The sequence below is a fragment of the Mus caroli genome, chromosome 9 (assembly GCF_900094665.2).
Source record: "Mus caroli chromosome 9, CAROLI_EIJ_v1.1, whole genome shotgun sequence".
Lineage (NCBI taxonomy): Eukaryota > Metazoa > Chordata > Mammalia > Rodentia > Muridae > Mus > Mus caroli.
This window is the reverse complement of record NC_034578.1, coordinates 33,777,908-33,793,555: the sequence shown is the minus strand read 5'-3', so window position 1 is coordinate 33,793,555 and position 15,648 is coordinate 33,777,908. Positions and strand designations below refer to the sequence as shown.

Below are 15,648 nucleotides of genomic sequence, written 5' to 3'. Positions count from 1 at the left end.
TGGCCTTCAATGGGTTTAGAACCTTACAGCAACACAGGGCTAGATGGAAAAGGAGCAAGAAGGACAGAGTAGAAGGGAGTGCACTGGACTGTTAGGCATACTGAGTGCCAGTCTTCTCTGCTGGGATGTTCTTCATTTGGGTCTGTCTGCCTTTTATTTGTTCAATAAATATTACCAAGTTTCTTCTATATAATCTAAAGGAATTGTATGAGGCTCCATTTCACATGTGAAGTCTTGTATGCTACAGCAGTATTCATTGGTAACAAAAATGCTACCCTTCCTGAGTCTGTGTGAGAATCCCATGGCCTACTCTCACTGAGGGTACTTATATTCATGATTTAGTTTAATGATGCAGTGTAAGCGAGTGACTTGTGTGGTGTGCTGACTAGTTTTATGTTGTCTTGACACAGCTTAAGTCATTTTAGAAAAGAGAACCTCAGTTGAGAAAATGCTCCTACCAGATTGGCCTGTAGAAAAGCCAGTAATGAATTTTCTTGTTTGATGATTCATGTGGGCAGAGCCACCGATGGGCTGGTGGTCCTGGGTTCTATAAGAAAGCAAGCTAAGCAAGCCATGGGGAGCAAGCCAGTAAGCAGCAAGTTTCTACATAGCCTCTGCATTAGCTTCTGCCACTAGGTTCCTGTCCTGCCCAAATTTCTGCCCTAACTCCATTTGATGATGTAATTGTGATGTAGAACTGTATGTAGGGGCTAGAGAGATAGCTCAGCCATAAAGGCTAGGCTCACAACCAAAAATATAAGAACTGTACACTGAAATAAAACCTTTCTTATCCAAGTAGCCTTTGGTCATGGTGTTTTGCACAGAAACCTTCACTAATATATGTAACTTCTGGATGACAGCACTTATTTGCCAATATAAGACTTAGAAGTTATGATGGAAAAAAGATAAACTTGGAGACTATTTTTTAGTGATGGTACTAGGGCTTGAACTCAGAGCTAAAGAGCTACATCCCAACTCTTTGGAGACGCTTGCTCTGAATCTGTGAGCAAAGTGTCTATTGACCTACTTTAATGGAGTGTAAGCATGACTAAGCAAACACTAAGGTAAGTGCAGAGGGGGATTTGTTTGGTTAACTGGTCAGGGTTTCTGAGAGGAGGGATGGGGGGTGGAGGATTTATGCTTTGATTTGGGTTATTGCAGCCCATTCCAGCATAGATGACATCTAAGCTCCAACCCATAGTCTAATGCATCCCATTACAAGTGAACATCATAGGGAAAGACTCCAGGCAAGAACATTCACAGACAACCTAAAGCTGAAGAGGCAACCATACCTTCCAAAAGGTGAGTCTCTATCACAGAGATCAATAGCGACAGCCATAAAAGTATTAGGCATCTTCGGGTTGGGGACATAGCCAAAGTCTGCGGTTTGATGCCAACGGATCTCCGGAAATCCATAATCTGATGAGTTCTTTAACATGTATGAAGACAGCTAAAAAAAAAAAAGAAGAGGAAGAGGAGGAGGAAGAAGGAAGGAAGGAAGGAAGGAAGGAAGGAAGGAAGGAAGGAAGGAAGGAAGGAAGATGCTATCATTTTTTATTGCTTTGGACCCCTGGATGCCTCTCATTGACACTTTGCTTCTGCTCCACTGTTTTGTCCAAACACTTATTCAAGTATTTCCTGAGCATTTCACATTGTTCAGGGTCGTCTCCAACAACCACATGGTCTTTTACAATGTACTCAATCCAGGCTGGCCCTGTGGTTTGCTGATCAACTGAATGTGGCCGGATTTTTATGCAGCTTCTGGGTCTTTTCCCAGAGACCACTGCTTGTGGCTTCATGCTCTTGAAACCATGTATTGGCCATGAGAGGACAAAAATGTCCAGCTACTCTGTTGGAGAAATTGTAAAGAGAGGAAACCTTGGAAAGCTTATGGAGACAGCTAGAAATACCAGCTAAGGGGCCAGTCATGTTAATTCTGGATCCTATAATTAAATTATGGCCACACAGCCAGGCAATGGTGGCACACACCTTTAATCATAGGTCTTAGGAGGCAGAGGCAGTCAGACCTCTGAGAATGAGGCCAGCCTGCTCTACAGAGTGAGTTCTAAGATGGCCAAGGCTACACACAGAAACCCAGTCTCAAAAAGAACAAAACAAAACTATGGTCACACAAGCAAGTCTTACAACACACAGGACAGAGATGAGCTAGTCCGTGGACTATAAATAGATAATATTTTAAGCTACTGATCTAGGGTAATTTGTTACAAAGCAATAAGGAACTGATAGATGGGTGTGCATCAGGGGGCTAGGCACTACAGGGAAGCAAAAAAGTCCACTTTGTATATGGAAAGTCACAAAAAGACTCATTTCTTCCCTCCTTATAGCCACACCTGTCGAATGTGACTGCAGTTCTTTGCTATTATTGACCCACTGATTCCGAGTTCAACCATGGGGCTTGCTCTGGCCTTTTTGGAAGCTGAGCTTAATATGTCTGTGCCTAGCCTGTGCTGGTTCTACTTGTGTCTTATATTTCTGTCAGCATCAACAGAGGAAGGTGACTGGGCTAGCATACTGCTCTCTAGACAAGGATGAGAACTGTTAAACCAGCTGGTTTTGAGTGTCAACTTGAGACAAGCTATCATCATCAGAGAGGAAGGAGCGTCAGTTGAAGAAATGCCTCCATGAGATCCAGCTGTAAGGCATTTTCTCAACTAGTGACCAATGGAGGGCCCACCTCAGAGTCAGTGATGCCTTTCCTTTGCTGGTGCTCCTGGCTTCTATAAGAAAGGCTGAAGAAGCCAGTAAGCAGCATCCCTCCATGGACTCCATATCAGTGCCTGTCCTGACTTGCTCCAATGATGGACAATGATCTGCAAGTGTACACCAGATAAACCTTTACTTCTCCAACTTGCTTTTATTTATTTATTTATTGTCATGGTGTTTCATCACAGCAATAGCAGCCCTAATTAGGACAGCTGTAGAACAGAACTGTCCATCTAACAAGCCCAGTTCTGCTTCATCTGGAGCTGAGCTCCGACTAAGCCCCAGAGGTATTTTAAGGAGCCCTGGCAGGCACAAACAAGATCACCCAAACCCCAGGTCCTCTGGTATGTGAACTGTAACATAAAGGTTATTCTGAACCATGGAATTTGGAAGTGTCAATGTAGCTGGTACCAGTGCTTACAAAGCTGTAAAGCTCTGCTGAAGGGACAGATCTGAGCATAACAAAATAAATTTGTAACCACATAAAATGGTATGGATTGAAAGCTAAATTGGTGGTACAGCAATTTGAGTTTATATTTCAAATAGACAGTGATTACTGTTGTACAAAGGCATGCCTCATAATATATTTAGAAGTTTAAAAAAAAAAAACACAGGCAAAAAAAACATATGAGAAACTATCCAAGGAGCCCTGCTTGGATGAAGAACTGTTTCTTTGAGAAGCAGTTCTTGAAGAAGAACTATTGTTTTGAGAGAGGGTGCAGTCTACCTGGGAGAGGGGAGGTTATGAGGGAAATGCAAAGTTGGAAGGACAGCTGGCCAAGTGTGTGAACCCTGTTGCTGTTTGATTCTGTGAATGATGGGAGCCACTGAGTATGTGGTGGCTACCGAGCCCTGTGGCTCAGCAGAGAACTTTAAAATGGTCAGCCTTAAAGGAATCTAAGTTCAATGAGTGTCACTGAAACTGCTGGCATAGTAAAGGTAAATTGTAAAGACAGCATGGTGACTGGACAGAGAAGCATTGTGATGTTTGTTAGAATTAGAATTTGAGTACCCACAAAAGTGCACATATTGAAGAACTGGTCCCCAGTCCATGGTGCTGAAAAGGAGGTAAAAGTATCTTTGAGAGATGGGGTCTACTAGGAGGAAGTTAAATCACTGGGAGGTTGATTTCAAAGTGAATATTAAACTGCCAGTCTCTTCCCCCTAACCTCCAGGTACCATAAAGTGAACAGGCTTCCCTGACACACACCCCATAATGATGACAACAGGACCACCTAGATACAGACTGCAATCTGACCAAAACAAGCCATTCTCCTGTTAAGTTGACTTGTCTCAGGAACTCATTACGGTAGCAAAAGGCTTAATATTTATAGACACAGACATAGACAGATGCAAGCACCCTAGTGGAGTAATAATGGGAACAGGATGCTCAGAAATGAAACAAACCAACAGGGCCAGACAAACACAGGACTCAAGAGAAAGCATTACATGCATAGCTTAGAATCAATAACATTTGGATTAACTTTTGGGGATCTAGGGCAACTCACCGAAGACAACCAGAATGTACAGAAAATATTCCAGAAAGAGCCTATGAAGGATCAACAGCTAGGGTAGTATCAGTCAGTCCATTCATTCATCCTCTTAACAAATGTTTACTTGATTCAGGCACCAACCTCACCAAGAAGATAGTATAGGGAAAAAAAAATTGCAAATTTTTTACAAGATCACATTCCAGAGGAGAGACATGACTAATGAATAAAATAAGACAAATGTGATAACTCACTTTACCATCAAGAAAATAATAGATATACTGAAAAATATATATTATATGTAATATGCATATTACATATACATTATAGAAAAGAGAGAGTTCTGGGGATGAACAAAGACAACAACAAAGAGAGAGAGTAAGCTATGTGGCTATTGAAGTCTGTTAGGAAGAATTTTAAGATGATACACTCTGACCTTTATATGACCCTTATATCCTTATATGATATTAACATCCTTTGTGATGGGGACCTGAAGCTGCTTCTCACTAACAGACTATGGTAATGGGATGTTACTCCTATGATTACATCCTGTAACATGGCAAAGAATGCCTTTGCAGATGTAATGTTGCTAACCAGTTGGCTTCAAGATCACCAAAAGGGAGAGAGGCTTGGTGAGCCTGACCAAGTCAGGGATGCCTTTCAGACAAGGTCTGGTGCCATGGAGTGGCCCTGCTGCCCTTCAGAAATCTGACTGCCATAAGTCCTATAGCAGCTTCAAGAAAATTAACTTTGCCAACAATCATGGGAGTTAAACAAGAACCCCAAGTCTCAGAGGAGACTCAAGCTCTGCCAGACACCATTTCTGTAACCACAAGCAGAGGCTGTAGCTAAGCCATCTGTATCCCAGCTCACATCACACTCATGGGAATTGCGAGATAATAAATAAATATATGTTGGATGGTTTTAAGCTGCTAAATATAGTACTATGTAGCAATAGAAAATAAACACTTTGCAGGCAGGAGAAAAAGAATTAAAGAACTTAAAGTCAGAGTATGCCTAGTGTATGCAAGGAAAAAAAAAATTAGGCGGCCAGTATGAGTCAAATGGAATAGGTAGGGAGCATTGACAAGTAAGGTCAGGGGGTGATGGGAGCAAAGCATACCTGGCCTTGTTAACATCAGCTGCCACTCAATTGGGGGGTGGGGGGCGCAACCCTGTAACCTTGACTGATACACTGAGAATGTCCTAAAGAGTCAAGGTAGAAGCAAGGAGGTTTTGGAAGGCTCTGATAAGAGACACTAAGTCAATGGGGAGTCTTGGCTAGTGAAGGAGCAGTGAGGGTAAGTAAGTGCTAGACTCTAGACAGTGAGCAGTAAGACTAACTACTTCATGCTAAAAGTTGATATACCCCTCAACCTGCAAAGAACAGAGGCTTCTGGAAGGTTCTTGACCTAGTCAAAGTACTGAGAACAAATGGCTATTGAATGCCAAGCATAAATTCAATGCCTGTATGAATCCCTCCAAAGGTCAGGGAGCATTGAGGAAGAAGCAGAGAAGAATGTAAAAGTCAAAAGAAGGGTATATCTTTAGAGGAATGGACCACTAACTCCTGATTCTAACACAGACAAAACAAAACAAAAAAAATAGCAAAAATTTTACAAGATCACATTCCAGAGGAGAGACATACCCAATGATCAAAATAAACAAGAGAGAGCAAGCTATGTGGATACTGAAGCATGTTAGGAAGAATTACAAGATGATACACTCTATGTGTGTATCTAAGGATACATATACCCTTATATTATATGTGAGTTATACTGGAACTCACAACTCATTATGTCTGTGATTACCTGCATAAGAGCTGTAAAAGACTGGGCTTGTCAACAATATCATGAAATTGGGAGGGGCTCATGGAGCTCCTACCCCCACCCCTACTCCTCCACTGAGGATTTATATGTAGTTAACAGTTGATAAGGAGAGACATTTCCTCCAGTGATGTAGCTACTGGTAAGGTACCCAAGCTCCGATAAGCAAACCTGCACCCATGATACCGCATTGGGACATGGACAGACACACAAATATACACTCACACACATACATACACATGACATGAAAATAGAAGAGGAGCTACCTGGAAAGAGAAGCAGGATTAGCAGGAGGGGGAGGGGACAAGAGAGAGTAATGGGGTGAATGTGACCAAATTGCTTATGTACATAAAGAAAATATCCTGATGAAACCTATCATTATATATAACTAGTATACCATAATAATAGATCAAATAAAAAAGAAGAAAAAAAAACCTTACCACTACTGTGACACAGTATTTCCTGCTATTTCTTACTTTTTTAGTTTTTTGGTTCCTACGAGCACACTGTTCTTTGATTTAGACAGCATCTTCTTCCCAGTCCTAGTTCCAGCCAATGAAAGACATCCACCTACTCTCTGTCTCTCTTACAAACACGATCTAACAGTAAGTCAGACCACAGTCTGGCCAGCATCCAAATTGTCATTTGACACTATTTCAAAACGTCTGACCCCATCAGGGAAGCTACACAGACTGTTCTTTCCAGTCTTACTCATCCCGCTGCCCAGAAAAAAAAAAAAAAAACTCATATCATCACATGGCCAGAAGAAACTTTAAGGATGGTTTCTGCTTCGTGAGTGACGAGTGTGACATTAGGAAAACAGAAAGTTGAAACAGTGACAAGCCACAGCCTTGACTATGGCACAGAATTAAAGGAACATTCCAGTTCTCTTGTTAAGGTTCTGCCATGCAAATCTGTCTTAACATAGGAAATGACAAACTGTGCTTCACACCAGAATCTCATAAAAACTAAGAGAATAAGGCTGAGGAGACAGCTCAGCCAATACAGGGTTTGCATGGAAAGTCTGAGCACCAGAAATCACATCCCAGCACTGTGGAAGCAGAAACCACATTCCAGGCTAATGAGTGACTTGATCTAAATAAATGATGGATAGCAAATGACCAACCATACCCAAAGTTGTCCTATGGTCTTCTACATATAAGTGAATGCACCTGCACCAACATACACAGAGAAAGAGAGAGAGAGAGAGAGAGAGAGAGAGAGAGAGAGAGAGAGAGAGAGAGAGAGAGAGAGAGATCTAATGAGTAATCCATCTTCTTTCAATGCAAGGACTGCAAGTGGAACCAGAGTCACCAGCAAGTGACTTAATAGAAACAAACCAACAAAGTCACTAGAAACAGCCTAAAGTTCAACACAAAGACCCACTACAATCGACCCTCAAAGTCAAAGTCCTTTCCTCAAAATGGCAATTGACTGAGAATTCCCTTAATTGTCCAGAAGGCACTGCTTCACCCTGGCCACGTGGGGGCACCAGCATACTCCACACCCAAATGAAATGCCTGTGTTTTTTTCCCAATCTGAAGTACAGCGAAGAAGCTTGGTTCAACCTCCCATGGTGCTTCTTACAAATACGAATACTAATGAAGATATGTAACTGCCAAACAAAAAACCCACAAAACTGGTCACATTCAAAAGATGTTGCAAATACTAGCGAAGTTTTAGTCTGTTCCTCCAAGATCCCCTTTAAACCCGGCCTCCAAACCTTCCTTCCGTCATGCTTCCAGCCACCTGTCTATCAGTGACTCTTGAGTGCCCTACCAGCCATGGTCTCTTCCATGGGCTCCAGTCCTGAATTTCTAACTGTGATCTCACCGCTGCATTACTTCAAACACCATCTGTCATCTTTCCTAACAAGACAGCTCTCCCTGCAAATGTCCTGACTTCTTACAACAATAATAAATGCTAGCACCCAGCATGTTTTCACATAGATTAAGTCATGCAATACTTAAAATAAGAAAGATGTTTGTTCACAATTACACAGCTCAAAGAGTAGGAATCCCAGATGTGTAACTCCAGTCCCAGACCTTGAACCACACTCTCTTGAGTTGTCATAGTGGGTATTTCCCTTTGAATCCACATACTTATATAAATACATATGGTAATATAAAAAGTAACTAGCATATTTTTGTTGGTGATAAAGTTAAGGCTAAAGGGTAAGAGGCTTCTGCAAACTGTCAAATTTAAAAGACCAGATGCCATGTTTATAAGCATCCAAGTGCATATTTTTCATTTGAACTACACAGTCACCTTCAAACAACCAGTACATGTAAAAAAAGAAAGTAAGTCATTAAGCCATGCTAGGTGGAAGAAAGTCAACAAAAACCCTTTCTGGGAAACAGGGCACAGTGGCCAGGGAGATGGGTCAGTATACATTTCCCACAAAAGCATTAAGGCAAGTTCAGATCCACCCAACCTACATAAAGCCAGGATGGGTAGCACATATCAGTAATCCCAGCATTTCTGCAACAAAATGGGAAGCCCACATAAGAAAGTCCCCCAGAATCATGTAGACTAGCTTGCCTGGTGTTTGCAGTGGTAAGCAATGAGACCCTGTCTTAAACAAGGAGGAAGATGAGGACTGGTACCTGTCCTCTGACTTCTATATGCACACTGTGGTATATACACAAATGCACACCACGCAAACACACAGCATACAAACACAGGCCACATAAATACACATACACACACACACACACCCCATACAAGCACATACCACACACACAAAATTACACATAAGCATACATCACACAAACACATATACACAGAAGCCTTCTTAAGGAGAAGTATGGTTAAAATATATATATATATGAGGTACAAGAAACAGAGGGTAGTGAGTAGAAAGTATCTACAATGGTCACAGGGTAATATCTAAACCATGACAGTGGACATTCTACCGAAGGTTGGGCAGTTTTTTCCTAACACCTTAATTGTGTAATTTCCTATTCCATAAAAGCCAGAACTACCACTCAGCTAGAAAGTCTAAGCATTAGATATTTCATTAATTAAATTTTGAACTTGGCCCATGTATTCATTCCTTTTGTCTAAGGATGAAGAGACAATCCTTCTGACTAGCTTCCTCTAACCAGAAGCAGGGCTTCCTCTCCTGACAGTGTTCTTTCAAATTGTGTTGTAAGCCATCATTGGTACTAACCAACTACATACTAGGAATACAAACCTGACCCCAAAAAACATAGCCACCTATACAACTCATATGTAAACAAAACGAGAGCATAAGAGATTACAAGATTATCTGAGGAAAGGGCACCTAACCCATACTGAATAATCGCAAGTAGTTCCCTAAGATCCAAGCAAAGACCTAGGAAAGTGTAAGAAAGAAAAATTATTTCAAACAAAGGGCATATATGATCCCTGGAAGACAAAAAATATGGTCAATTCTGGAGGATATGGGGATAACCTAGTAGTTTGGTCAATCAGTTAGTTAGTAGGTCTAACAATGCAGCAGAGCCAGCCTGAGCCAGCCTGAGTCAACCAAGGAAATGCACAACCCTGCTCAACATGGGACTGTCCCCATTCTCACATACAGTTGCTAAAGGCACACTTATGCAAATTCATAATTTTAACAAAAAAATGGGGATTTGAAAAAGCCTTTGAGAAGGTTTTATCTTTTGACCCAGCAATTCCATTTCTGGGAATTTATCTTATGGCAATAATTAGACTACAAAAAATCTGTCAGGAAAATAACATGCCATGATTTGTAAAAGCAAAATAACGAAACCACTTAGTACCCATCCATTAAGAACTCATTTAAGTATGTTACAATGCATCCACATTTCAGAATACTTTGTAATCATGACAAATCACGTTGAAGAATAATATTTATTGGCATGAAAAAGGCTTACAATAATATATGAAGAGAAAAAAACAACTACGCACAAACAAAAGTCTTTTTTTCTTGAGTTCTCAATGGTCTTAACTTTGTGGTGGTAGTAGTTGGGACTGTTTTTTTTTTTATTTGGTTTTTGTTTGGGTGTTTGTTTTGCCTTTTAAAATCTTTCAAGTGAAACTGGGGTGCTTTTATAAGGAAGATTCGTTGTTTATTAACATTTTGAAGATATAATCATCTCATCAGTAAGTTCATAGAAATTAATATACAGCCCAGAGCCAGCACATGCTGTTTGGAAAATGTTGGGCTGCAAGTCCCTGTACAGACATGCACACAGTCCACACTCTCCACACAAGCCCATAAACTCCCTTCCTCTGAATACATACCTGGACAAACCCAAATGGAAAGAAACGATCTGTCTGACCCTGGGAGCCATAGTGGAAGGTCTGGCGCCAGTCTTCAATGAGTTCAGGAAACATGCAGGTGTACAGGTCCCTGTTATAATCCGCATTGGACTCTCCTTAAAAAAACAAAAATCAAAATAACACCAAAATTGGGAGAGGAGTTTAGTGTGTTGTTTTAAAATACCCTCCATTTTTCTTCTACCACATCCATCCCCTGAGGTAGTGGCCTCCCATGCCCTCAGGCGTCAGAGGCTTCAGCAAGCATGGTACTAAAGTGGAAGCTTCTAAAGAGCCTGGTCTTTGGGCTTGGCTCTCTCTAGATGTTCCTGGAACTCTTCTACCACCATAGAAATGAACTCCAAGTGTGAGCCAACCTGCTAAAGACCAGGCCACCTGAGAATCACAATGTCCAGCACACTGTCCCCAGTCGCTAAAGACCAGGCCACCTGAGAATCACAATGTCCAGCACACTGTCCCCAGTCGATGAATATGAGGGTCAGCCATCCTATGTCCTCCAGACACCAGATAACTTAGCAGGTAGCCAAGGACAAATTGGAGACCCCAACTGAAGCAGCAGATGCGAGTACCACCCTGCTAACCCAAAGAAAAGGGAGCTAAATAAAATGATAAACTCACTGGGTTTTGAAACCATTAACTCCTTGGGGCACTTTGCTATACAGCAAAAGATAACTGACACCAATGGAGAAAGAGCAAGCTCACCCTGGTACCACACCACCCCTTTCAAAGTCATGTTTTGCATTGGATGGATCATGGCGTTCCAAAGGACGGAGTGTCTTGCCGGTCCAGTCACACCAACAGATGGGACAACCCTGAAATCAGCAAGATGAACAAAGTCAGCAATCGTAAGACAGTCAGCCTACCCACGTTCACTTGGACAAACCTCACATTGAAGTAGCCCAGAGGCAATCCAGTCTGTTGCATTACACTTGAAACAGTGGGAAGAGTCTTGTAATTTCACCAGGTTCTTCTCAGGGAAAGTGCAGCAATCAGTTCTGTGTGAGTCCACAGTGGGCCACGCCAGTTTCCAGATAAGGCCATTAAAGTCAGAGGGAGGGCTGATTTACAAGCAATAAATTCAGCTAACCACTACTCAGCAGACAGACTAGCTTAAATGTGCTGCTTTGGGGAGTAATGGCATGATGAGTTTCCATGTAGCTAAACCATTATATACATGCTTAATTTCTTTTTGCAAGATAAATTCCCAGCAATGGCATTACTGAGTCAAAACCAATTCTGTTTTAGCTTTGGATATGGTCCCAGACTTCTCTGTGGAATACATATATGCATTTATCTTTGCAGTAGCTATAGATGAGAATTCCCACTTTCCCCCTCCATTGGTTTCACTCCCCTCCGTGGAGATCCGAAGGACCTGGTTGAAAATCCCCATCACATACTGGATATGACTTTCCCTCCTACTCTGCTAAAAGTCAATCATTTTCTCCAAACTTAATATCTCCATCCCACCCACACCCAGGCAAACCTTCACCCAAACTGTGCTAAGAACCCCGCTTTCTCCTTCTCCTGCTCCTTCCAGAAGCCTTCCCAAAGTGAAACAGACAGTGCTCATGAGCACAGAGCATACCTATTCATCTCCATTTGCATACAGTATTGGTGTTTGTTTGTCTGTTTGTTTTTCTAACTAGTTCTTTCTCTTCTGAAATATTCTTCCCACCCAGCTTTTCCCAAGCAGGCAAACTAACATATTTTTAAATATGTATTTATACAGTCATTCTTCCTGTCTGGCAGTTTACTTTTGAGGAAAGAAAGCACAGTGGCTAGGAAGAACCCAGGCGTTGGAGCCAGCCTGGCCTACTTGACTAGTCCTGTTCACAAGCCAGGTCCTGGATCCTCTCTGGGACTTGGTGTCTCTAACTATGGAATAGTAGCAGCATCTACACTTTAGGGATGTGTTTCAAAAACTAGATGAATTAGTGCAAATAAAGACCCTAGAATGGTACCCTCCATAGAAAGGTGTCAGCACGTACTGAGCTACTGCTGTTACTGAGTTAAACGAATATAAAACCCTCTTGACTTGTTCCCAGATGACTGTAGTTGCTCACGACAACACTTGCCCTGTGCGTGAATGGACTCCATTTACTCAGGACAAATGTGGGCATTCAGCACACACTTACCTAAAAGGACATGAGGACTCCTCACTGTTACATTCATTCCTCATGGGCTTTATCTCGGGCTGACCAACTCTTTCATCCCTTGTATTAGGGATTCCACAGGCTTTCAGTGTCCTTCTAGATGACCAGACTTCAATGTACGTCCCACCCCAACTGGAGGAGATCAACCCAATGGGATATTGCAGAGTGTCATACAGGTAACGCCCAAAGAGCCAGCACACCGCAGACATGTAAGTGAAATTTCCATGGCCCAGGTTTCCTGTGCAGAGAAACAGTTATAGGGAAAGTCAAGAGAAAAGAAGAGGGATGCCAACTGGGGCTGTGGCGTGAGTGGAGCCAGCAGTGGGCTCCTTTCTAAGACCTTCAGATGCAGGGTAAGATGAGGGCTAAGATACAAGATACAGCCCAGAATAAAGCGTGACTTCCAAAGCTCCCCGAAGGAGAAACAGCTTTTCCACAGGGGAAAATTACAGTGTTTGTGACAGTTTCCTGTGATTGCTCTTCAGTTTGCTTGTTTGTTTGTTTTTGTTTTTGTTTTTTTCAGTTGCTCAAACTGCTTTTTTGCCATAATGAGGAAACAAGAGCTCTCAGTCTGGCATGGAGGCAAATGGAAACAACTGTGTCGTTGTCTGAACATAAATAATTTGCTTACATAATCAGGGATCCAAAACTCTCAGCAGGTTTTTCGGAACTCCAGCCCCTCAGGTGCATCGGAATTCAGGAACACTAAGTCCTCATCAGTAGATAAGTGGTACAAAGCCTGTAAGGTCCCTTGCCGCCCTCACTTAAGGGAGGCAGCCAGTAGGTAGATGTGGGGGTTTGTTTCTGGGTGGTGTTATGATAAATTCCATAGCTGAAGTAATGAAAATATGGACACATAAGTGCTGAGGAATGCAGCAAAAAGGGAGACACAGCAACCATAACCAGTTTTGCTTTCACCAGTCTAATTTATTTCAACTGTTCATATTGCCCAGGGACCAACACAAGCTGGTGTATGTGAGCTCCATAATAGAGGAAGTTGACAAGGGGAGGGGAAGGTGAAAATACACACAGAGATGGGATCAATTCAAATTAGTACTTAGTAAAAGTCTACTATACAGGAGGCACTCTGTTTAGTCCTGAAAAGAATCTAAACCCAAGAAGCGCAATAGGAGAAAATCAAATCAATTTCCAACAAATTAGAATTAACTGAGCACCTACTATGTATCCAGAACTACACAGTGGTTGAGATACAGCGATGAAAGAGACACAAAGAGTCTCTCCTCATAAATTCTAAAGCTTACTGAATAGGTCAACTGATGAGCTAAATAAAATAAATGGCAAAGTATGGTATCTTAAGGGATACGAACAAGTTTTAGCTGGAGTTAACAACAAAGAAAAGCTAGTCAATGAAGTTCAGCCAAAGCCTGGTTTAGACTGACATCCTCCCTCTCTGTGCAGCCCTATTACATCACTTCCTGTAATATGAAGTTCAGTGTTTCCCTCTGTGGTGGTCTGAATAAGACTGGGCCCCAGAGGCTCCTATATTTGAATGCTTAGTTATCAGTTAGTTGAACTGTTTGGCAAAGATTAGGAGATGTGGCCTTGTTGTAGAAGGTATGCCACTAAGAGTGGGCTTTGAGGTTTCAAAGTCCCTGCCAAGCCCATTCTCATTCATCCCCATCCTCCCTTCCTTGCTCCCTCCCTCCCTCCTTCCCACCCTCTCTCCTTCCCCCTCCTTCTCCCTCCCACCCACCCTCACCTACAAATCAGGATATAGCTATCAGCTACATCTCCAGTACCATGCCTACCTGTGGCCACATCTCCTGCCATGATGATAATGGACTAACCCTCTGAAGCTGTAAACAAGCCCCCAATTAAATGTCATCTTCTATAGGTTGCCTTGGTCATGGTATCTCACAGCAATAGAACAGTATTTCTATTAGTTCTGGAGGGACTTCATTGCATTCATAACTGTGTCTCTAATGTCTAGGATATAATCATAGGAAACATGTGTATGTTATTGTTAGGTGGCTGTGAGTAGCTAAAGATAGACCTACTAACTAGTAAGTAGAGGAGAAAGGTAACTTGAAAGGATAAAAAGTGGTTAGGAAACCAGAGGATAGATTGTTTATTTGTACATAAAGTATGTGTCTGTGTGCACGTGTGCACGTATTTGTCAAGATGTGCAAGTATGTATGTGTACATATGTGGAAACCAGAGGTCAAAGTCAGGTGTCTTCCTCTATCATCCTCTACCTCATTCATTCATTCATTCACTTTAAAATTGCCTCTCACTATTTATTCAGCTAGGCTGGCTGGCCAGTAACCCCCAGAGATCACTTTGTCTCTGCCTCCCCTGTGATGAAATTACAGATATATGCTGCCACATCTACCTTTTAAATGCGTGCTGGGGTTCTGAATTCAGGTCCTGGTGCTTACATGGCAAGCCTTTACCTACAGAGTGAACTATGTTTTCCCAGGTAGTGGTGATGGTGATATTTGCCTCTAATCCCCTTTATTCCTAGTACTTTGTAGGTAAAGACAGGCGAATAATCTCTAAATTTGAGGCCAGCCTAATCTACAGGAAGGAAGGAAGGAAGGAAGGAAGGAAGGAAGGAAGGAAGGAAGGAAGGAAGGAAGGAAGGAAGGAAGGAAAAACAGACCAAAACAAAAAGAGTGAACCCTGTGGAGGCAGGAGAAGAATGAAACAAAAGATATTCCACATACTGTGAAGCCAGTGATGACGCTTGCTGAGAAAGGGGCTGGTTGTATTTGCCTTTGTCTTATTTTGTGGAAATAAAGAACAAGGCTGAACCTTCACAGCAGGCACTGCGTGTCTGTCTACTTGCTGCTGTGTCCTTGGACTAGTGCACAGCCTGCTGTAGAGGAGAAAGAACAATGAAATACAGATTCTGTGTTTCTCTCATAGAGAGAAATGGAGAATAAAACTCGAGGGAAGACAGAAGGCCCTGAGGGGAGCTGGAGCAGATCTTGGTTCACTCGGAGAGGACAGTGAGATGTCCTCAGACACAGGCAGGGGAGTGGGGGAACACAGAGGGTTACCATGATGGAAGAAGACCCAGACCCACCTCATGTTGAACAGCATCCATACTGTTTGAAAAAAAGAAAAAGAAGAAAGGAAAGGAAAAAGAAGAAAGAAAAGGGAAAAGAAGAAAGGGAAGGGAAGGGGAGGGGAGGGGAGGGGAGG

General features: G+C 42.2%; 1 protein-coding gene across 2 annotated transcripts in view; it reads right to left on the bottom strand.

Moving 5' to 3' along the window:
- The window catches only part of Siae (sialic acid acetylesterase), a 93,556-nt gene that overhangs the window by 4,212 nt on the left and 73,696 nt on the right, over window positions 1–15,648 (bottom strand). For both annotated transcript variants that reach the window (XM_029481501.1, XM_021171650.2), the window contains exons 5-8: window positions 12,463–12,718; window positions 11,030–11,139; window positions 10,292–10,425; window positions 1,293–1,450 (exon numbers count right to left, since the gene is read on the bottom strand). In XM_029481501.1, coding sequence (XP_029337361.1) covers window positions 1,293–1,450; window positions 10,292–10,425; window positions 11,030–11,139; window positions 12,463–12,718 — 658 coding nt within the window. The remainder of the gene's footprint in view (window positions 1–1,292; window positions 1,451–10,291; window positions 10,426–11,029; window positions 11,140–12,462; window positions 12,719–15,648) is intronic.